This window comes from Anopheles ziemanni, chromosome 3, assembly GCF_943734765.1.
Source record: "Anopheles ziemanni chromosome 3, idAnoZiCoDA_A2_x.2, whole genome shotgun sequence".
NCBI lineage: Eukaryota > Metazoa > Arthropoda > Insecta > Diptera > Culicidae > Anopheles > Anopheles ziemanni.
The window spans coordinates 93,907,521-93,930,127 of record NC_080706.1 but is presented as its reverse complement, the minus strand read 5'-3'; the positions used below and the strand labels follow the sequence as shown (position 1 = coordinate 93,930,127).

The 22,607-nt window shown below is 48.3% G+C and overlaps 1 protein-coding gene across 1 annotated transcript in view; it reads right to left on the bottom strand.

The window, feature by feature from the left end:
• Positions 1-75: 75 nt before the first annotated feature.
• Positions 76-22,607, bottom strand: part of LOC131288597 (uncharacterized) — a 48,141-nt gene continuing 25,609 nt past the window's right edge. Inside the window, exons 2-4 of the mRNA XM_058317744.1 lie at positions 14,463-16,660; positions 512-703; positions 76-438 (exon numbers count right to left, since the gene is read on the bottom strand). Of these exons, the coding sequence (XP_058173727.1) occupies positions 76-438; positions 512-703; positions 14,463-16,660 (2,753 nt within the window). The remainder of the gene's footprint in view (positions 439-511; positions 704-14,462; positions 16,661-22,607) is intronic.

Here is a 22,607-nt window from a genome sequence, read left to right as displayed (position 1 = left end):
TATTTTTTCCTTGGTAGCACACTGCGTTCTCATATGTTCAATATGTGGACTGGGGTTTTCCTGCCCGGTGAAAGGTCAATCATCATTGCACGTGATAGTGTTGGTCGGAGAGGACGATGGCGCGGTGCCATTGCCGGAATCGGTCGGTGAGGGCGTTTCCAGCTTGCGACGATTGTTGCGCCGCCCGATCAGAATCACCACCTCGCCCGCCTTGATCCCCTTGAACACGTTGATCGCCTCCTGGTGCGAGAGGCCCTGGAATGCTGTCCCGTTGACCGACAGTATCTCGTCACCGGCATGCAGTGACCCCTTCTCGGCCGCCTGCCCATTCGGGTAGATCGTCTTCACGTAGATACCCATCGAGCCCCTGGGCGAATCCTTACCGCCGACAATGGAAAATCCGAGCACTTTTGCTCCGTTTCCTTTCGAAAAGCGAGCCTAAAATGAAACAATGGGAAAACGTAAGACACAGATCCATCCAGCGAACGTTCGTTTGGCGCTCTTTTCTTACCTGTCGGATGGTAAATGCGTTCGGTCCGTGGCGGGGAAGGGTGCAGAATTTACTCTCCTCGATGCTGTCCTCGTCATCTTCTGCCTCGTCCTCCTCGGGCGGGTTTATCAAGCACAATTTGCCGCTGGTGTCCGCAAAGGTGATACTGCCGTTCGATTTGGTATGTCCATTGCTCAAGGATGAATCGGAAATCTGTGGGGAAAAAAAAGAAAGTATCCGTTTAGAAAGATGACATCTTTTTTAAACTTTCTTGCAAACGGCTTTTACTTTTAATTGATATATGTTTTTATTTTTTCCCTTCAATAGAAAAACATCTGTTAAGATTCATTAGATACAGAGGGGATGCTTTAAAAATGGATAGCTGTTTAATTCAAAATCATTTCCCCCATCCAACTCGGTCCCACAAAGGCGATCGTACGCGGGAATCGATTCCATTTCACGATCGTTATGTTCGCAGTCAATTTCCAATTTAATTATTCATGCCACATCTCATCCATTTTTATTTCAGATGAGGTTGAAGATCATTCAAGCGTCGTAGAAGATGATCGCTGACCTACATGCGCGTTTGCTGGAGACTGGATGCGTTGAACAGTGGTGGTGAATGAAGTCACCAACTTGCGGGGTTGACCCTATTAATTGGGATTAAAATCCAACTCACTAACTCCTCCACAGCAGTTAACATTGCTGAGAAAAAAAAATAAGCCACGTGTGAGCTCTACATTACATCGCTCCCTCACTTCGCACATTTGGCAATTCCTGTTCATTCGCCACCCCGCGGGAACGAATGATTTTGGACGGCGGGATAAATATTTCCCGCTATTATCTTCAAAGAATCGATCACGCTATAGCCGCGGACCGGGTCGTAAAATGCATAACAGCCAAGCGACAATGATCGGCAGCGATCGATCGAAAAAGACTTTTTTGATCGACTCACTGTGGGACACAAAAGCTGGACTATTGTTTTTTGGACCGCCCAGTCTTTCAATAAAACGTCACGCGGAACGGTTTTATTGGACTATTTAAGGCGAGAGGCCAATTGGAAAGGTAGAAAATTCCTACGCCCCACAAGCGTGGCGAAGTGCGGGAGAGCGTAAATGGGGGGAGAACATTATATGACACAAAATTAGATAGCCCATAAATTTCCTTCGGCCTTTCTAACGTTTGAATTCTCGCTGTGCAAGGGCCCGGTTCTGTTGCGTACCCGATGGCTGCTAAATTTTAACTCCACCATGAGCATTATGAGTGAGGTGGCACTTTGGATGCTCGAAGGCTTTAAATTGCACAACTTAGCTACGCGGAACGGCGGGGACAGCCTTTTTCCCAAAATGGATTCCCCGGTCCGAGCCAAGAACACGCTACAATGGCGGAGAACTATTAGGCGTTCCGTTAGTCTTTTGGGTTCTCGAACCGGGACCTGTAGCTATATGAATGGATGGCCTGCTAGGCATACTGATGTGGTGCTATGATGCGTCATACCTTTTAGTTTGGACTGTGGACATACTGGAAGGGTCCTAATGGATTTTAGCCTAAGATGGAACCAGCTGTTCTGTTACGTTCTGAGAGAATACCGTTGGTACAATAGCATGTTTGTACATGTTCTAACTAGGTTCTTCAACATGATCGTTTAAGTAATTCGAATCAAGAAGGAATGACCCACTCCAAACAACCTGCATATTGTTTTTGCACGACTTTTCCTTCCCGGTGACCCGGTGATCGCAATTTTAAAACCAACATTTCTTCTGCCGTCGTTTTTCCGCGCTCGGCAGTGGAAGAATTCCGCCCACGAATGACGACAGAGAGGCAAATGGCATAGAAAAATCGCATCCTGTTGAGCGATGAGAAATCGAGTGAAACCGTATCGATTCGTTTCGCCGTGGCCACACCGTGGACCAGACGCGGTTGCAAGTGCTTCTAGTCGAAAGCAGTCGATCGTTCCACAGTGCGCGGCCACAATGGAACTGCTTGGATGCACACCGAGTTGCCTCCCCGGGGGCCTCAGAGCCTCAGTCAGTCCAGCTTCATCTTCCCAAAGTGCTTTTTGGGTGGGCGTTTGTTTGTTGTTATGTTGTTTTTTTTTGGTTGTGAATCTCTTCGTTCCGCAGCCGGTATTTGTGTTTGCGCTTAATTGAATTGGCTAATTTAGATGAGTCGGATGATCGCATCGATGGTTTATTTTCCCTCTCCTCTTTCTGCGTGGCCGGAGAAAGGGTTGAAACGATTTTTCGTTAGAAAGCTCTTACAAATCCGAAAAAATGGCCGAAAAAATACCTTACAATCGACCGAAAAGGTATTCGGTGGAGCTCGCGAAAAGGGAAAAAGAATTAATCGGCAAACACGCGGAACCCTTGTCTGCGGATTTCACTTCTTAGCCAAAGCTTGAAAATAAGTTTATTTGAAATAGCAAAAAGTATCATCAGTGAAAAAACAAATAAAGTGCAAGAATGGAACTGTAAAAAACAGAAACCACTAATGAGGTGACGGAAGATATGCAGATACAAAAAAGAAACAGAATCTTTGGTGTGTAACGGAGCGGTAGAACACCGAACCGTTTCGGTATCTGGCTGCTGACCCAAAGAACTCGGTAGAACAAGCTCATCAAAAAGAAATTACTGGCGGCACCGAAACTCATATCTCGCTTAGAGGCACTCCATGCCTAACGGATCCTTCGGCGCATATCCCGATACGGATCGGCAAATGCGGCTTCCGCAGTAGCCGGAGGCCGTTGATCAGTGGCATTCGCGTATTCCTAATATGATACCAAGTAGTATAGCCCGGAAGAACTAGAAACAACCAGCAGACAGCAACCATCAACCCTGGCGTGTGAGAGGGTCAAAGTAGCGGACTGCAATAAATCTTTTTCCAATTTCTATCAATTACAATTTCTAAGCACGTTCCTCGGCCGGCCGGCAAAGGCCAACGGTTCAATGCACAGATGCCAATCGGGTCCGATACCAACCGCACTTGGATGCGTGGACTTCGCTGTTCCTCTGGCCGTTTGTTATGAAGCGGAGCACTTGACTTTCGTGAACCTCGTCCCGGTTGCCTCGTATATTCGCGGAAACGGGAGTATTTGAACTGTGCGTTACTTGAGCATCGTACCGTTTGTTGTATTCCTCCAGTTCTGGCGAGAAGCGGAAATTTCAACAACCTTCGTCGGAGGGGAAAGAAAAACAACCTAATAAAACACAACTTTCAGAGGAATATTCTCGGGATCGCCGGCGGAAGAGTTTGTTTGCTGCTGCTCACTGTTCCATGGAAGAACTCCACCAGATGCCTCATGTGGCCATATTAACCCGAGCAGATCCGGGATTAGAGACGTCGACCTCGTCAACTCATTTTACGGTGTCCCATTCACCATCCATTGTATGAAACAAAAATAATGCATCGCAGCACTCCCTGGTTTCGGAACAATTCACGAGGTTGCTGCGATGAAGGTCATGAACAGCGTAGCAGTAAACAGCTACGGTGGAGAGACCATAGTGCGTACACCATGAATGTGGTGCTGATCTAGAACTAGAAGACCGTTCAAAGAGATGGGCTAACATCGTTTTCCTAAATCAACAGACAGAACGCGCTGCTGCTTTCGAAGGGGTAATGAGGTCTAGTGGGTGTTGAGCCCTTCGGCCCCGGGGATTTGTAGATACGATGGCTTACCGCAACGAGCTGACTGACAGCTGGAGGTGAGAGCTAGAGCCCTAGCCCTAGGTGATTGGGTCAACAAACAACGTCGCTGCATCGCGGCGTGAAGGACTGTTCAGATAATGCTGCGACTTGAGAGTAGCTCCGGGAAATGCGTGGGTTGTGAGACATGGTCTTGCTCGCCCTCGTCATAGAATCATACACGATGTGATAAATCGTGGTCGTCATATGGTGCAACGATTTGTTGAATCACCTGCCGATAAGGTCGATCGGTTCGCGTAGGAGGGAAGCATACGAGAAGCATGGTAGTTGTTTCGTACACCACCTAAACGCCACACGCCCTTTTTGGTCGCGGCCGATAAATGCCAAATGCGGGAAATAACCTTGCATAGCAAACGAGAAGCCCACAACAGGCTGGTGTAAATATTAACGCACATAAAACTCATCGATTTCTTCGGAAGATTCCCCCGAGTTCGTGCGCGTTTTCTTTTTGCTTTGATGATGGAAACCGATTTGTGGATGTTTATTTTAACGAAAGCCATATTTCTTCCGCCCGCCGAAGGAAGATAGCTCACGGTCGTTTATCTTGTCTTCACGATGATGGCTCGGTTTCGGGGGAAAATTAAGTTATTTGGAGGGATTGATGTGCGTGTTTTGGGAGGGACACATCCTATGAAGCCGATATTTGGTCTCTTTGTGGGCTTGTCAGTTTATTTGAATGGAGTTTTATACGCTGAAGACTACCTTCATAAAGGAAATTGTTTGAAGGAGTGTATATGGAAACTACAATAAAACAAAGCAGGGTGAATATTGAGTTATAAAATTAAATGAATGCATAAATAAGAATGCCATTGTGCAAAAAACAAAGAAATCATAGTCCAAAAGGATTCTGCACAATGAAACCGTCTAGTAGATGCACGAATCTTCATCATCACCTTCTAGGTAAATTATAGTCCATTCTTCTTCCTGTTTAGACTTTCAAAAGCTGGGATCTTCCCAAATATATTTTCCAGGCACGGAAACCCCCAAAGTAGGTCAACATGAAGATAAACACTGCGGCTAAAAATTGTGCAATTCGTTCTCCCAATTGCTCAGCGTGGCGTATCATCAGATATAGCAAATGGGCTTCAGTGGCGTTCAGTGTGCCAGTCTATCATAAAGCGATTCTTGCAGCTGTAGTCAGCTACTACCTTGATGATACCATAAAACTATCCATCCCCTGGAGTCGCAGGTCAGTCCGAAAATTTCCACCCTAACCGGAACCGAAAGGCAGATTAAGTGATGCCACCCCGGTTACCCCACGACCTGCAAGTGTCCGGCAGTTCCTGCCAAAAACGCTGGAGCGCTCATCCCTTTCTTCACCGTTGGCTGATGATCGCCGGTCGTAAAACAATGGCACATAAAATGGTGAACGATACGAAATCGCCGGGCCGGGATGTAATGCGCGCGCGCAAAAACAGCAATCCGCCAGCGGCTTAATTCCGGTTCCATTTCTTCCCGCTTCCAAATTAACTGGTGGGCGCACCTTTCGTCGTGGCCATTGCTTGGGTGAAATGTGCCATTCTTTCTGGGTGCTTTTACCTGGTGGCATTTAGCTTCCGAGTCGCCAGAAACGCTGGCTTTGTTCTGCGACGTGAGGGAAGATGGCTTCTTTCCGGTAGAGAAAGGTCACGGATTGCTTAACGGATTTATCACTTTAACCGAAATTAAAGATGAGCATTAAAACCGCCATAAAGCTTTCTCCATAAACTGCGGGAGTGTTTGTTCTCTTGTAGGGTCAAAGTAAAATGTTAATTAATCTACAATCATGCCCGGTAACTGTTAGAGAGGTCCACTAAAAAGTAAAAAAAACACAAAATGATGTTTAATTATGTTGTAAATCCTAAGCGACGAAAAATAACACCTTCCCAAGGTGGAATCAGCCCTTCCTCAGTTGCTACCGGTTGTTCACAAAGCGACAAAATCGTTGACCATTCTTGGTCGTTCCACCATTGGGAGCCCACGCCACGTGAGTGGAGAACATAATTACACAGCGATCGATCAGTTTGATCGCACGAGATTATGGTTCATTTTAGTAACATTCAATATCGGCGGTACGTAGGTCCGTCACGTGTTTGGCACGCTGCTGCCCACTCGCGTGTACGCTCTCATGTTTCATCGTTTAAATTTACATCGGGTAACCACACACCCCTGGATGGACTTGTAACTACGGATCGATCCGCACGATCGATTGCCTTCGAACATAATCTACACTTTGCGGCCCACGTGGTGATGCCGGATGATGTTTCTGTCTTTCAGAATTGATCCACTTTTTTCGGTTTCCAACGAAGCCATGGAGTTGGACATTCGATTTGGGTGATTCCTCGAACTTCGATCGCGGCGGAGAGACGTGAGGCTTTGATCGGGAAAAGGTGACAGTTTAAACGTGGTTTGACAGCTTTATAGCGAGATACCGTCGACTCTTGCCTCGTGGGCACCCTCTTCTCTCACACTTCCTATGTGTTCGATGACATTTGGTCAACGATCTTTTTCCGATCGTTACCATCTAGAAAAAAAACCTCAATGGTTTCTATTTTTGTATCATTTCCATAGGGCCTATGTTAGACCCATCGCTCCTTTCGGGGAGTTTGCTTGTTGAGCCATCTAGCCTGTTTGTTTTCCCACTTCCGAACCCTCGCACACCGAACCAGGTGTGTGTTTCCGTGGGTTCCGTAGTTGGTGAACTTTGATGGCGTGCAAAAGCCGACATAAACCGTGTCGGACAGCTGCCTTCCGTTGGGTTGTGCAATAGGTCTTCCGACGGTTGGGGTTTTTTTTAATGCTTCGCGTTTCGTTCACACCGGAATGTGCCATAATAGTGCACCGAAATCCACAAAGTCATAATTTCCTCTCGACCATGGCAGTGAAGTTCACCTCCGCTCCTCGTCGCGTGGTGAAAGTCGTAAACGCGAGAACTCGCGCGCCATTCATTGTGAGCCGTTGTTGTTGCCTGCTGCATTTTTGGGCATTTATGAAAATTGGTTTACGACGCGGGTGAGCGGAGAGTTGATGGGTTAAGGACATCGTTTTAACTTGTGGTACTTAAATAGTTCTAACCCTATTCTTCTTCTTTTTCAATTTAAGATGTAAGAGTTAAGAGTTTTCAAATCTGATAACCAAACAAACTCTAGTTTTATAAATCTAGTTTTATGAACTCCCCAACTCCTAGAGATATAGACCTCAAGAGAAAATTGGTTTCAAACAGTTTAAACCATGACAGAAAAAAAAACTGTCGATCAATCGGGAAGTAATTGGGACATAATTATGCACTTTTTTACCTCTTTTTTTGCTCTGTACGCAGTTCCCCGTGAACGACGCGAATCGATTAACCTAAAAGAATACCCCGTCTATCGCTGGTCCCGCGATCATCCATGCATGGCTGAGCGGGAACTCACGCAACTTGAAACCCCGGAGCAACAACGTTTGCCGTCGACTCCACAAATTGCGTGTGTGGGTAGAGTCATCTCCTCCGAGGAACCTGGTACGTGAACCCTTTCCCGAGGTTCGATGGCGGTTCTGTTTAATGTCGATCAGAAGGAAACGCCAGCAGAAGGTGTTGTAGAGAAAAAAGTAGGAGGAAAAACACATTTTATTCATCCGCCCTCGACCGGAGCTCTGTGGGGAGGATCAAGTGAAGGGGGTAAATTTGCTCCGGTTTTTATTCGCGCGGTTCCGAAGTACAACACGCGAGTCACGGTGACGTTGAAGAGGAACCCCTTCGGCGAGGTGCTGAGCGGTGGATGATTTGCACTATGTCCTACATGGCGATGGTGCTCGTTCGGCTCGGCGGCAAATAAGGAGAGCTGCTTCGTTGCCTCGAAAAGTTCTTTTTGGAGGATCACCCATTACTGCAAGAAACCGAGTCGTCCAGGCCCAGTAGCTCATGTCGGCGATTGCTTTTATTTCAGACATACAACTCGTCGCCGTTCGACTACTGAATGTTTTGGCCTGAGCTTCCCGGTGTCTTTTCCCCCACCCCGCATTTGTTTCATTATGTCCAAGGGGTTTGCTTTTGCTTTCGGCACGCAATCCCCGCACTCCAGATTACGATTTCGCGACTCCGCCAAAACAAAAACCGGTCGGCTGGGAACGACGACGATGCTCTGCCTTGTGCGGGACAAGCTTAAGGAGCTCGTTTACTCGTGCCCTGCCGGCCACGCACATGCCGAGCACAAGTGGCTAATGGACGAGCCCAGCGCTCTTTCAAGGTCGTTGGAGCATAAAAATAGACGATGATAGTTGCAGAAAAATAAACCGGCAGCCACTAGGGGCGCAAGGGAGGTACGTCAGGTTTGGCCAATTCCCTCAATGATGGTCCCCGGGTGTCTTCCGATCTTTTCTTCTGCTTGATCATTTCCACACGGTGGGAATGTGATCGGAATAATTGGGATAGCGATCACCGATTCACTTCCTGTATTCTAGTGTGTAGTTTTGACAGCTTACAGATTCCCATACAAGAGAAGTGGCATGATTCGGTGCGGCTTTCCGCCGATTTGTGCCGTAGATAGGTGCTCGCGCAGTCATCAGCATAAATGGTGAACCGAGGAACCAGTGTGCTTTGGCGGCGATTTCATGAGCGAGCGATCAAGAAGATCGAGGCTTTTGATTGAGAGTACACATTTGAAAATGGCATGAATAATTTTATGCCGACGTCCAAAGGTTTCCGGAAGGGCAATTATTCGAAGTGATCAGTCACACCGGATTAATTAATTTTCAATACGCGGAAAAGTCGTACATACACAAAACTAAGTAACAAAAATGCGGTAATGTTGCTGGTCTTTTTTCTGATTATTTTTAATGCGGTTTCTGTTGGTGATAATCATGGAAGCATTGGCAATCTTGATGGGTTTGCCTTATCTGTATTTGAATTTCTACATCCACAACACCGTAACAGATAAGTTACGTAAATTGATTTTAATAGCAAAATAAATAATAAAATGCTATTGTGGAATTGAAATAAAATGAACAAAATAATATTGTCATTAAAAGAAAAAAAGTTTGGTATAATTTTCGATGTTTTAAAGGGTATTTTTCTCTCATCGCACCACATCAAACTATTTCATAAATGATTGCCTCATCGGAAGCGAAATTCCAGTTGCGCCACGCTCGTTCAACGGAAGATGCAAAGCAAAATCCACATGACTACGGTTCGTGAAAGATAATTAAAACATCATGCGGTTGCTGTGGAGATGTACAGCATACTTGTCTTTTTCCTAGCATGACGAAAAAAAATACCACGTTCGTTCGAACAACGCTCACAAGTAGGCGCAACCTACCCCGTCACGGCCTTCTTTGGAGGGTAGGATTTCGCTAACCGATACATTAATTTTGCCGATTTCGCTCGCAACATGATGGAGCGTGGAGCTAAAGGAAAGACAGAAGAGAAACGGTCACCGAAAGGAAAGAAGACAAAACGGAACGAGTTGGTGATCATATTTCATCAATCGCGTTACGAATGCACCACGAAAGATGCAGGAAGCAGCGGCAAGAGGCGAAGCGATAACGCGTGCGCGATGGAAAACACGAAATATCGATTTCACATACGGCCACCGGTGTTCGGGGAACTTCGCCGGCCACCGGAAGGATGCTCCGAAATAACGACGTTCAAAAAGCATAACTTTATTATTAGCGCATTGCTCGGCGGGGCGCACGAAACTGGGTGAGTATATTGGAGAGACACGAGTTACATCCACCAGTTGGAAGTTCGATGCATCCTCCGACGGTGGAAAACATACTGGCGCCCTCAGTAATTTCACTCCGTGGAGCACCAGGAAGGTCCATGAGAAAGTGACGGTTCCGTAGATCTCATCCCATTGGTCGTTCACTTGTTGCACCTCGCACGAACCCCACTTCCGGCGGACCTTTAATGAATTGATTTTCGTCTCAGCACGAACGGGTACAACTCTTTGACCCTTTACTAATGGAGTTTTAGGTTGGAAAATATTTCCCCAGCTCAGGTATCCCGGAAGATATTCAGATGTGGTTGTTCATCCCATCTCTTCGGTCCCGTAACGTGCTATCTCCGGTTTGAATCTGCCGGCGCGTGTGTCCCCCTCCGAAGAACCGGAATGGTCACCGAAAGGTGCTGAAAGCCTAACCATGTCCCGGTGTGGTCCACGACGAGTTCGAACCCAATTAAATCACCGCAGGGAAAATTATGCATTCCAGCAAAGCACAACAAAAAGCCCATAAACTATCACATCCTGTGGTCCTCCAGGGCTAAACTCCAGTGAAACATAATATCTTGGGAGAAGGTTTCCCAAGTTCCGAATGTCAATTCCGGTGACAAAGCGGTGAGATGGCCCGAAATGCGGACCCCGTGTGGTAGGTTCGGATGCAAAACGGGAGAAAAGCAAATTAAAAATACATATCAATTAATGATGTGATGTTTTAAGGTAAACGGAAATTTGTAGGAAGACAGTCCCCCATTCGGAGCAGGAACTCCGGACTTTGTAGTTTTTCGGTTGACCCTTCCGTAGTAGCATTGCGTTTGATATGGCACGTTCCACCGGGCCACGGAACTTCCGGTAAAACAAATGTAAATGGAGGCAACTTCCGTTTTAAAAACATTAGTGGACTTTGCATCTTTGATTGTGAGAGTTGGCTTCAGTGGTTCGCTATAATGTTGACGTAGTAATACCAGGTTTGAAGCAGACTCCGGTGATCTAATCAGCCATCACTTTATGGACACAATAAAATCACTCAAAGACAAAACGGTCCTCTGGAATGACTTCACTCCCCTGGTTGGTGACTTCAGAGCTTTAGAACCTGGCAATGAAACTCCACCAAACGGATCTTCGAACGCATTGCAAACTTCCTTACGATTTGATCTTAAACTGTTTTAAACAAGCATCTTTACGATCCGTTTCGCCGAAGCCATCTCCCCGAATTTGGACGCAGCAGATGCAGTTGACAAATTTGGGTTTTACGACACCAGGCGACACGACATTCGACGTGGGATTGATCTCAATCTCAGGTGGAAGTCTACGCTGGTTTGATGGAAATAAGGCAATGGGCAATGTCACTGTTTGTAGGATAAATTACTGTCCGGCAGAAATCTGCAGTGCAAGATGGCGCTCGGTGGATATGAGTGTTACAGAACTCATAAAGATAAGATCCGTGAGATGATTCCGTGGGTTGCTTCTTGTGTGCTAGACTTCCGAGTTTTACGTACCGTTCCTGGTAAACATGTGCCGTATATGGTATCGGACACAGTGGAAGATGTAGCTAGTCGTAGTTTCTGACATCTTTAGATCATATTTTATAAAAGTCAATATAGTTCTCCTACCCAAATATTCAAATAATTAACTTAGCCATAGCTTTCCCAGAAACTTCTTTTTCACTCTCGTTTGACCCTATAACACGATCCGATCAAGTCTAAAACGGAACACAAAAAGTGGGCCACAAAGTCCGTTTTCCCCCCTCACCATCTGCACGAAAAGCACCAGAAAACCATGTCCAACACCACAACGAGCATGGGAATGAGTTCATTTGTTTTAATAATAACGAAAAATTAGCTTCCCAACCCGAGCGGCCGGAACAGACCCAGGGGTTAGTTTCGGGGTGCAGGGGCAACACTGGAGTACATCGGAGTAACCTAGATGAGGTAAACTTGTTTGCGAGCAACACCTTAGCGGACGGTTTCTCGGGCAGCTCTTAGATAAACACCTTCCTGTACCTTCCTTGTGGGACTTCTGCCCCAGGATTACGGCAGAATAACTGTGCCTGGCAGTTGTCCAGTACTTTCGTTTAAAACTGGACCACCGCGAAACCCCACAGGAGGGTTCGGACGGCCGGGTGCTTTTCTGTGCGGGCCGACAGTTCCGGAACTTATTACTGTTTAGTTTCTTCTCTTTGCTTTCCGTTTCCGTTTCGATACCGTTGACCGGATCGGGAAGAAACGACGAAACGCGAAGCATTCTGGAAGTGGTGGAGAAGCGTTATTTGTCCCCGATCGGAATTAGTGGCCCTCTCATGTGATCACCGCGAAAGATTGTGCTGCACTAGGGGATACATAAAATAAATCATCCGACCGGGTGGAGGAACCGTATCGGTCGACGATCGTGTCTCGGAAATAGCCTTGGAACGATTAATCAAGATTCAAGCCGGGGAACACTAATTCGAGCAAAATCTGGATCTCACTCCGTGGCCCAGTTGGTGACGGTTGGTGACAACTTGCATTCATTCAACTCGACCGAGCGTGGTTTTCTTTTTTAGACCTACATCTGATTACGAAGCCCTCGGCGGGTATCATAACACAACGCCGGTCCACAAGCTGGCTGAAGTTGGCCTTCGACAATCAACAGCTTGGTCCTAGGATTCTTGAGTGCCATTCCTAAAACCTGCCGTCACCGCTAATTGTGCGGCAGGTTGTAAAGAGTCCATCGACAACAAACAAGAAGGCAGAAAAACATGCCCGCCGACGACCACACGAAGACGCTGTCGGTATTCGACACAGAGGTATGATTAATTAGACCTTCCGGTGGAATCGGAACAATCCGGTCGCTCGGCGTGCAATCCGAGGTCGGAACGGATTGAGCAATCGCTCACCGGCGAGAAAGGGCACCGAGTGTGTACACACAGGTGGCTTCCCTCTGTTCTTACCCGGACACTCGGACACACTCGGTGGTGTAGTAGTAGCACTGGTTCTGAGGATCAACATGACGTACGACTTGTACCGCCGCTTATGGCAGCATAATCGTTCGCGTTTCACATTTGCCTACGTCCATTTAAGGGTTGTCTTTTGTGGACCGGCAGAGACCAGATTTGAAGCCTTAGACTCCAGCCAGCAGGTCAGTTCCGAGCGCGGAACGAAGTCACGAAACGCGAAAGGGCAATAAATTCCGTACCGCGAAACCTGTCTGTCGTCGGCGTAAAAGAATTGTTTTGTAAAATTATGAGCCGACGCCACGCTGCCACGGATGGCAACCCATGGGGAAAAAACGGCTCGCGAGACAGGTCACGCATGCACTTACCTGGAGAGGAAAGTCAGAACGGGGAAAGACAAGTAAGACGTAGGCAAGTGGAAACGACGAAAACCTTCTCGAAATGAATTAACATTTTTAATTTATCTCTCCCCAAAATTAACAGGGGAAGCAAACGGTCTTCCTTCCCGTCCCCGAATACCGTTGCGTCATGCGTACGGGATGATCTCTCACCTCTCGCCGTCTCATAATTACTCGGATCACGTGTTGCCCTACGGAAACGGGGTAACTTTTCATAGCAAGACGGTTGGGGGGAGGCCAAGGTCTTGATCGTTGTCTTTGATCAGTTCCGACTTAAGTCCGGGCGTAACAACGAACGATCGAGACGGACGCCTCAACAGTCAACCGGTCTCAAACAAGGTGAATATCGGCGTGGTCGAGAACTTGACCGACGTGCGGGAAAGTGAGGCCGATGTGGGCGTGAAACTAATCACTTTTCCCTCTTTCTCGGGGGGAAAGATTTTCCGTTTCAAACGAGCTCGATCGCCACCACAACCCGTTCGTTCGAAGCCATTGTTCTAGGCTGTTGGAGTTAGAGCCCTTAGGAGTGGAGCTCGGCGGGTGGCTCATCATAATAATGTTTACAATCATATAATGCAATCAACGCCCTCTCCCCCAAAAGAGGTGGGGGAGTTGTGTTGAAAGCAAGCGACGCAGCGAAATGAAATGAAAACACGAAGCGGAACCGATTGGAAGGCGGCATTCCGGTGGGAACCATCCATACGGTGCTGCCACCGGAAGGCGGGAAAAACTCTACCCCGGAAAGTGGACACAATTAAAAGTGCTACATCATTTGTCTTACTTCAACACTTACAACCACCATCAGCTGACCGCTTCCGAGCCGAGAGGTCAGGGAAGATGATTACTGGCTTTGGCTCGTCGTGTTACCTCGACTGTTGCCTCGATGTTATGATGTCGTCAACATTCGTTAGTGCCGGCTGTGACAACCTCCTTTTTAAGATCAATCTGAAGATCTTGTCTTTGGCTTGAACTACATTTTTGACCAACATTTTCATTCCCCAAGTTTTTGCTGTTGTGACAGACACAGCTTCTTCATGTAGGGGGAACTGTTTTGGAAGTGAGTCATTTTGTGTCTCTTGACGAACGGTCTCTCGCTAGTCTTAGGACATTCCAAAAGTATGACATTGTATTCTTGGAAAAGGGAAAGAATAATTTTGCCCTCTCGAGGAGGTAGAAGCCAATCAGAATTTCCTCACACGAACTGCTGTACACTATCACTTCATTTGGATGGATGGTAAACAAACTCCGGAGGGCACTGACTGACTCACCTGTTTGGATTTCCGGTCACGTTCCGGGGCGGTTTCCGTCTTGGACTGTTGCAACTGCTGCTCCCGCCGATTGCAGCTGCTGAGCTGCGTCAGCTTCTGTATCGTCGACTGCTTGCTTACGTTCCCACCGATGGTACTGACGCCAACGCCGGTGCCGATGCCCTTAACCGCTGTCGACGGGGTGCCGGTAACTTCCTCGGTGCCATTTTTGGGTGTGCCCGTTGCCGGTGATTTACCGTTGCTTGTCTTCCGTGGGCTGCTACTACTACTGTCGGTGGTGGTGCCGCCGACCTTCTCCCCAGACCCACCGACGAGCCCATGCTGATGCATCATACGATTGATGCGCCCGAACAGACCGATCGATTCCCGTTTCGTCGGTTTGTCGTTCGCTTGGGAGTTCGTGGCGGCGGCGCCTTTTTTCACCGGCATCAGGTTAATCTTGATGTTCTTCAGCGGCGAGTGGCTACGGGGACGTATCTTGCGGCCGTCGGAAACCTTCTTCACCACCGCCACCGGTGTGCTCGGTGTCGGGCTACCCCGATCCCCGCCCTTCGACGGACGCAGCCGGCTGAGGTTCATGTTTTCCACGCGCTCGCGCAAACTGACCCGTCCGCCGATGGAAAAGTTCGGCTTCAGCACTCCACCACCGTCCGGTTGTTTCGTCGGCTTCGAGGGCGTCGTCGCCGGTTCCGGTTCGGGCGGCTTCTTTGGTGTGTCCGGGGAGTTTCGTTGCACGTCCAGCTTCTGCAGCGCGCCGTTGAAGTCGATGCTGCGGTACCAGGTTTTCGTACGCTCCTTGCGCGGACTTGGGCAGTGATCGGCCCGACGTAGGTTTACTTTGCCCGCCGTGACCGGTTCAGTGACCAGCATCGTTTCGCTAATGTACGGCAAGCTAACCGGACCATCGTCTTCACCCGGGAGATCCTCTTCGTGTGGCAGTGCGTGGTCAGCTTCATCCTCGTCCCCGTCGTACGGTGATCCAACGCGACCATTTCCCTCATCCTCTTCGCTAAACCGAGGCACCGAGTGATGGTTTCGATGTGGCGTTCGTTCGCTAACCAGTGGCGAGGGCACGTAGAATGTCGGCTTCGTAGGGGTAGCCTGCGCCGGTCCTCCCGGGGCCGGAAGCTGGAACACCTCCTGCACCGAAAGCGCTCGCCGCTTACGCAAACCGGCGTGTATCCGGTTGAACTTGCTGCGCAACAACTGTTGCACCTCGTGTATCGATGACTTTTGCCCGGGAAGACGCATCGAGGCCGACTTGAACGTCTTCAAGCTAGGTAGCTTGATCTCCTTTGCCACCTTGACACCCGGTGGGGTGCCATCGGTAGCGCACGGTGGTTGTGGATGACCCCCATTGCCCACCGCCGTCGGAACCGCCGTCGGTTTCACCTTCACCTCCGCCAGCTCGTCGTAGTATTGGAGTTTTTCGGTGCGGAAAATTCGAGGCGGTGGCAGCTGCTCGCACATACTCTCGTACCGATGGACGCTGTACTCCCAGTCGATGCTGTGCGCACTACGTCGCTGCGGTGGATTGACGTGGATCCGATGGGCGTACGTTTGGTGTGCACCTAGGCGCCACAGTTTGACATCGCTCGGTTCGTGTGGCGTGTAGTGCTGCCAGTAATCCGGAGGTAACGGAGCTAACGGTGGCGGTGCCCCGATGGTGGAGGAGGAAGACGCTGACGCTGAGGAGGAGCTGGAGTGACGGAGCTCCCAGTTTTTCGGATCGTACCCTGGTGCGGGTGAGTCCTGCAGGAGATGACTCCCGGGCAGCGGGTAGTCCACGAGCGGATGGTGATGCAGCGGATGATGGTGATGCTGATGGTGGAGGTGCGGATGATGCGGATGAAGATGACGATGGGCCGGATGCTGATGACGATGGTGGTGGTGGTGGTGTTGATGGTGTTGGCTGTGGTGATGGCCGTGCTGCAGCGGATGATGATGGTGGTGCAGTTTCGTCGACGGTTGTGACGGATTGTTGTTGTTTCCGGGATGGCCCGCCGGGGGAAGGTGTACGTGAGTGGCACGCGGTTGCACCGGTGAGCCGGTGGCCGTGCTGATGATCTGATAGTGACCCGGATGCTCGGCCAAGATGAAGTTAGTGTCCGAATCGAGCGACGCCGGGCCAGAGACTGACTTGAACGAGGCGCAGCGACGCCGTAGCTTGCTCCACTTCTGCAAGATGCCCGCGGAATCTGTAAAGACAAACGGCGATGAAAGAGAGTTATTATTGAAATTAATTGAAGCTGGACAACCCACCCGCCGGGTCCCAAACCCCAACGCACCAAACACAAACTACTGTTCCCCGCCGACTGTCCCGCCGTGTCTTGTCTTTCTCTCTTACTCGTTCAACAGTTTATTTATCGAAAACACTTCGCGTCTGTCCTGCACCAGAAAACGATCGGACATTAAACCGACAAGCCAGATCTACCGTCGGTACGCGGCCATGCCCCTTCGGCGTCGCGAATGAGACTGATTTTATGTGCTTCAATTCATGAGAACCTTTAACTTCTCGGGCGGGCGCAAATCGAATCGAAAGCGAAAACAACGGAACCCATACATAAAACGAGCTCTGGGGAATTATGCATCTCGGGGGGGAATCTTTCGTTCGGTGCAAGTGCATCGTCGGGTGGTGCCGTGTGGTTGTGCGTCTTCTCTTGGCTGCCGATTCAAAAGGGCGATGAAACGATAAATGATTTGTTGCTTTATTAGCCGCGATCCCTAACGCTGAATAATGGATACGCTAGTCGTCGCATTTGTCGTTGTATGAGGGCGAAGCAAACGGCTGAACTAACGTAGCTAACTATTTAATTAGATTCACTTCATTAAACAAATACGACTCCAGCACTTGGTACTTGGTTGGGCCGAAGGTGGAAGGTGGAAGGGCTCGTCGGAGCAGTAGCGCACAAGGCCTCCCTGTGGAAATGGGCATTCCAGGAGATACTGTCGCAATGGTCGTCAGCGGTATGGCATGCAACAAAGGTTGCAATGCGTTGGTGGACAGTTTTTTTACTCCACCGAAAATGGTCGGTAGCATTCGCTGTAGAATGATGTGGAGTACCTTCCTAGCTGACGGGAAACCCTTCTAAAACACTTGTGCAAGATTACATGCAACCCTTCAAGGTACACTTTTATTTAAAGTCTAAACCTCCTATCCTAAGTTTAATCATTCTTTATCAATCTTTATTCGAATTTAATGAAATTTGTTTATTTTCCATTTGACATTTGTTTATATCTAGTAGTCTATGGAGCGTGTCAGGTGACAGCGTTGACAGCACACCAAAATGATGTGATCGGATGCAAACTGATACGGAGTCATTACATCTATGCGTGTATCCGGACGTTAGAGTGTTAATAAAAAGTGAATTCTGTTTTAGTTTGGCAACATTGCATGAAGGGTTAAATATCTACGGAACCCTAGAGATACTCATGGGCCGCAGAAGGTGGTTTTAATTGACGATTTTTTTGTTGTTGCTTGAGCGTAAGCCCAGCATTAGCAGGTGCCTTGACGATGTTCCTACGCAGCCTCTGACACACGCCTTCAGCGCGGCGAGTTCGGTAATCAATAACTCCGCTGCCGATGCATATGCCAAGGAGGGATCGAGAGAGATCGTACATCCTGCAAAGGGTGTAATTTTGCAACTGAAATCCCCGCCAAAGATGTCGGTTTACATTTCACAAATATACGTTCCAACAACGGAGAGGTGCCGCTTGTGATGATAGCCTCTTCGGATGACTCGAGAGCATCAGGCGTGTACGGAATCGCCACACCTAGTCCTCCCAGAGCCGATGCCAACTACGGTCATTTTGAGCGATTGTTTCCCACACATCCCACACCCCAAACGACAAAGAAGCGTAGCAGTATCGAGCAACAACTTGAGCATGGGGCACGTTTCCAACTCCGATTCCACCTTGGCGCAAACGCGAGCCCAACCACCGCCACCGCCGAGGAGGAGGTGTATGATTAGTCACATTAATTACCATCACAAAGTGAAACCCAGCACGGGCAAAAACCTTTTTTTGAAAAATAAACATCAAAGAGCAACGGGAGGCTTGCTTGCTTTTGTGCCATTCCGATGTAGAACAGAAACACCTCGTCTTCTCACCGGTGACCTCGCGAGGCACGCACCGGGGTGAGGACTTGTTGTAGGGAGATAAACCACCTTGGAGGGGGGGGAGCAAAAAAAAACCTCAGATCGTGCCAGAACACCATCGTAGACACGTTGTCTACGTTCGCGGCCCATTATGGGCAGACTGACATTGAGCTCGAGAGCACACGCCCCGGACTCCGAAGGAAGCCCACTTCTTCTCCAGCAGCCGAAGATCCAAACTTGGAAGGGCCTACGGTGAAGAATGCACTTTTGCGTCTCCTGCGTGTGTGCCATCCCGGCTGATCTCGGATGCTCGCGAGAGTGGTCGCGGGCAACAATGGACAACAATGGGCAAATAAATAAGCAAACAAACAAACGTACACATTAATGCACACGTACAGCGGGCGGAAAGCCACCGACAATTCACAAATCAATCAGAATGTGTGCATTTGTGTTGCGGGATTGCAGGGGTTTTCTTTTGTGGCCCGATGATCGTCTCCCCCTTTTCGTCGTCTTCGAGTAATCTGGCGACGGAACGCGAGGTTCGTGCAATTTGCATAAAATTACCAATGATCACTGGCACGACGCGAGGTTAATGGTGCCGCAGTCGAGTACCCTCTCATCGAGTGCAGCAAACCAACGGGACGGTGTCTCGGCAGTTGCAAGAAGCGATCCTCAGGCGGAATGATATTGGTCCCTAAAGGCGTCAAGCGTTTCGTTTCCGATAAAAACCGCATCGTCAGCGCGAAGTGTAGCACAAGAGGCTCATAAATGTGTATTATTTTTGCCACAACACAGCACCGACCGCCAACAATTGGCACGATGATTTGCAAGTGCAACGTGAGCATTTCTTGCGGATGGGGATCCTCAGACCATGGACAACTTTAAGTAGATAATTTGGCGTGTGTTTGATTGAGTAAATTTTGAGTCCATCTTTAATTCTGAGTGCATTTGAATCCGGTTTGATGCTGAAGAACGTTGGATATTGGGGATTATTTTAAAACTGACATTGATTGGGGACTTAATGCATAACTTGAAGGGATTTTATGCCCATGGCCCAGGTGTACAAGTCATGAGTTCAAATCTTGAATCTGGTATCTCCCGGCATAATGAACGGCTGGCTGAACACCGATCTACAATAGTTCTACTAACGGATTTCGTGGCATTTATAAGAGGATGTTCCATACTATTACAACTAATTCATCCACGCTGAGAAATAAAGCTCACCAATCCTCTCTTAGTACGATTTCTTTCGCATCATTTAAAGCCGTTCGACCGGCCACAAAATCTTTTTGGGTACAAACCCCATTACGAGCTGTGAGTTACAATGAACTTGTCACTGGCCAGAATAATAGCTGTCATCTGAAACTATACCGATTTTCGCACAGCTTAGTAGGCCTCGACCTCTGATGACTAAACACCGTGGTGGGCGCGCGATAAAAATCTAGCATAATGTTATTCCGGCACCTTTCTGTTGCCACCTTTTGACAAACCGACCGTCAAACCGGCCGGGAATGAATACAACCCGAACAATAGGCACGGCGCGTAGGAACGTCATAAAATGGTGCCTTCCATCTTCCGAAAAACCCTCTTCCTGCATTTTGAGTCGACAATGTTCTGACTGTGTTTGTGTCTGACTCATCCACGTCGCATTCTGTTAATGACCCAAAGTGGGACGGTTTTAATTTCGCGATCCTCACTTCCAGGTGTCGGCTACAGTACCGGTATCGTTTCGGTACCAGCTGTTCTACACCGGTAAGTAAGTGCCAAAAGTGGAACCGAGGGACGGCGCCATAGTTCAACCATGAACCGGACGGGACCAAACAGCTGACACCGTCCGCAGACGGAGTTCTGGTAATCTACTATCCAGACTAAAAAGACCGAAACCGGTCTCTTCTGTCTTGTGGTGAAGTTCATCTCTCTTCACACAATGGAACCTTTCTTTCAAGTTCGTTAGTTTCTCGCCAACGTCCTAGTTTTTGATGCGTCCGTTTTCGGGTGTCTCTTTATCGTCTCTTATTTGATTTTACTTTAATTTAGCAAACATCGCGACAAAAAAAACCCCAATAAAAAATTGCATACTCTTCCCGAACGCTACAAACGGTCACAATTAAGCGTTAAGTTACCAATTACCTTCCCACCCGGGGGACAACGGGTCGCCGTACGGTCGGAACTGTATCTTATTAGCCTAAATTCGAGGCCAGCTTCCCGTGTCTTTCGTACTTTCGATCGCTGCTTACTGAATGATGGGCAGAATCCGGGTCACAGAATTTCCCTCGAGTACCCGACCGAGGCGGAAGCATCCGCGTCAGAAATTGGGGTTCGCTTTCGGGTAACGAAACCGAACGCGTCATAACCGCCAGATCCGGAGGAAGATGAGTGGTACAGCTCCGGGGCGTGCTGTTGGTGGTGGTGTAATGTTGAAACAACAAAACAGCTGGCAAGGATCGCAGGATGCGGGATGGGATATGGATGCGTATCGAACGCCAGCGAACACGCAAGCGCATCCGTAATCCCTTAGGAAGAGCCCTTTGCCTGTTTTCAACCCCGCGAGCTAATACTGCTTATTTTTATTCCTTTCCACTCCGTCCGTGACCTTCAATTGTGACGGGAAGCTTAGGGAGGGAACGATCCGCTTCCGCTAAATCGGGAACCCCGTAAATGGTCGCTAAAGTCGCAGACAAACAACAAACTCGTAGCTGCAGCTGTCCACCAACCAGTCCATCCCTGCGATATAGCGATGTTGTCGATTCTCTGTTTGATTGTATTTCACTTACGGCGAGCTCTGCACTTTGGGAGATCGGAAATTAAACGCGACGAACAACAAGCCCTCAAATCGGAGCGGTTACAGTTAACGCCAAAAAGGACTATCAGCCTTATTTCCCCGACGCTCACAAATACAACAAGGGGAACTAAGGACATTTGCAATTAAATTTTTATTTTCGTTACACACCCTGTTGCAATTGCACTTTGTTGACGAAGTTGTTCGGGCGACTTTCCGCTTCGGATAAGCGGCGATTCCAAATCGTGTCTCCCTCCATATCAATCGCAATTGCCTCCAGCGTCGTTGCATTGGAAATGGTGAGGAGGTTTTTGGCTCTAGAACAATTAGTTTCAACGTTTGCCAAAAAAAGGCCCTTTTGCGAAGAATCGGAAGGAAGGAAGGGTCATTTTATTGTTGTGGAAAACCTAAGCCACAGGAAAAACAGAGTAATGCGAAAGACTTACACCGACGACGACAGTTGTGCCGGGGTTTGGGGAGTACAGTATCTGATTAAAATTTATTACGTTTAACCACCCAGTTTCGGATCGATTGTTGCAAACAAACTTGTTGCGGTTTGTGGTCGATTTGGTGTGGGATGTGCACTTATTGCCGGTGGGAATTGGCACGAAGGGAGCGATCACGTTTGCAATAACCTGTGTTTTGGTTACGGTCTGTTGGTTAGCCCCCTTTCGAATGAGTACTAACGTTTGATGGCTTCAGGATGGTCTCTTTTTGTCATTCTAATTAGATATGTTTTGAGAATCTGTTCGCAGCCTATAACCATTTAGATTACAGACAATCAATCAAAGCAGACGGCTTAAAACATGATAAACTAAACGTTTAAAATGCTAAGTGGCTTTGATATTTGATTTGAGTTAAGGGAACAACAACGACGAAATTAACAAGCGAACAGCAGCAGCAGCAGCGCTTTAAAAGGTGGCGTTTCACCGCAATCAAATCCAATTAACCAAGTCGTTCGTTGAAAACATTAAATTTTATGGTTTTCATATCGCGCCAGCCGATTCTTGGGCAATGCTTAATCAAGAAACAAATAATTTTTAAATGTCAGCTAACAATCCTTGCGTGTGGAGGGTCCGTATATCTTCGGCCGAGGTACCAAAAATCCAAACACTCCGAGAAGCTACATTGAAAACGCAAACAGGTTCCCGCTTGTTGAGCCCTCCGCGGCGCATCGACAGTAAAAGTGTTTGCGAGGGACAAACAAAGCCATGCACAGTGTCCTGGGAGAAGAAAACCAACCCCTTCGTCCATATATCTCGGTGGTAG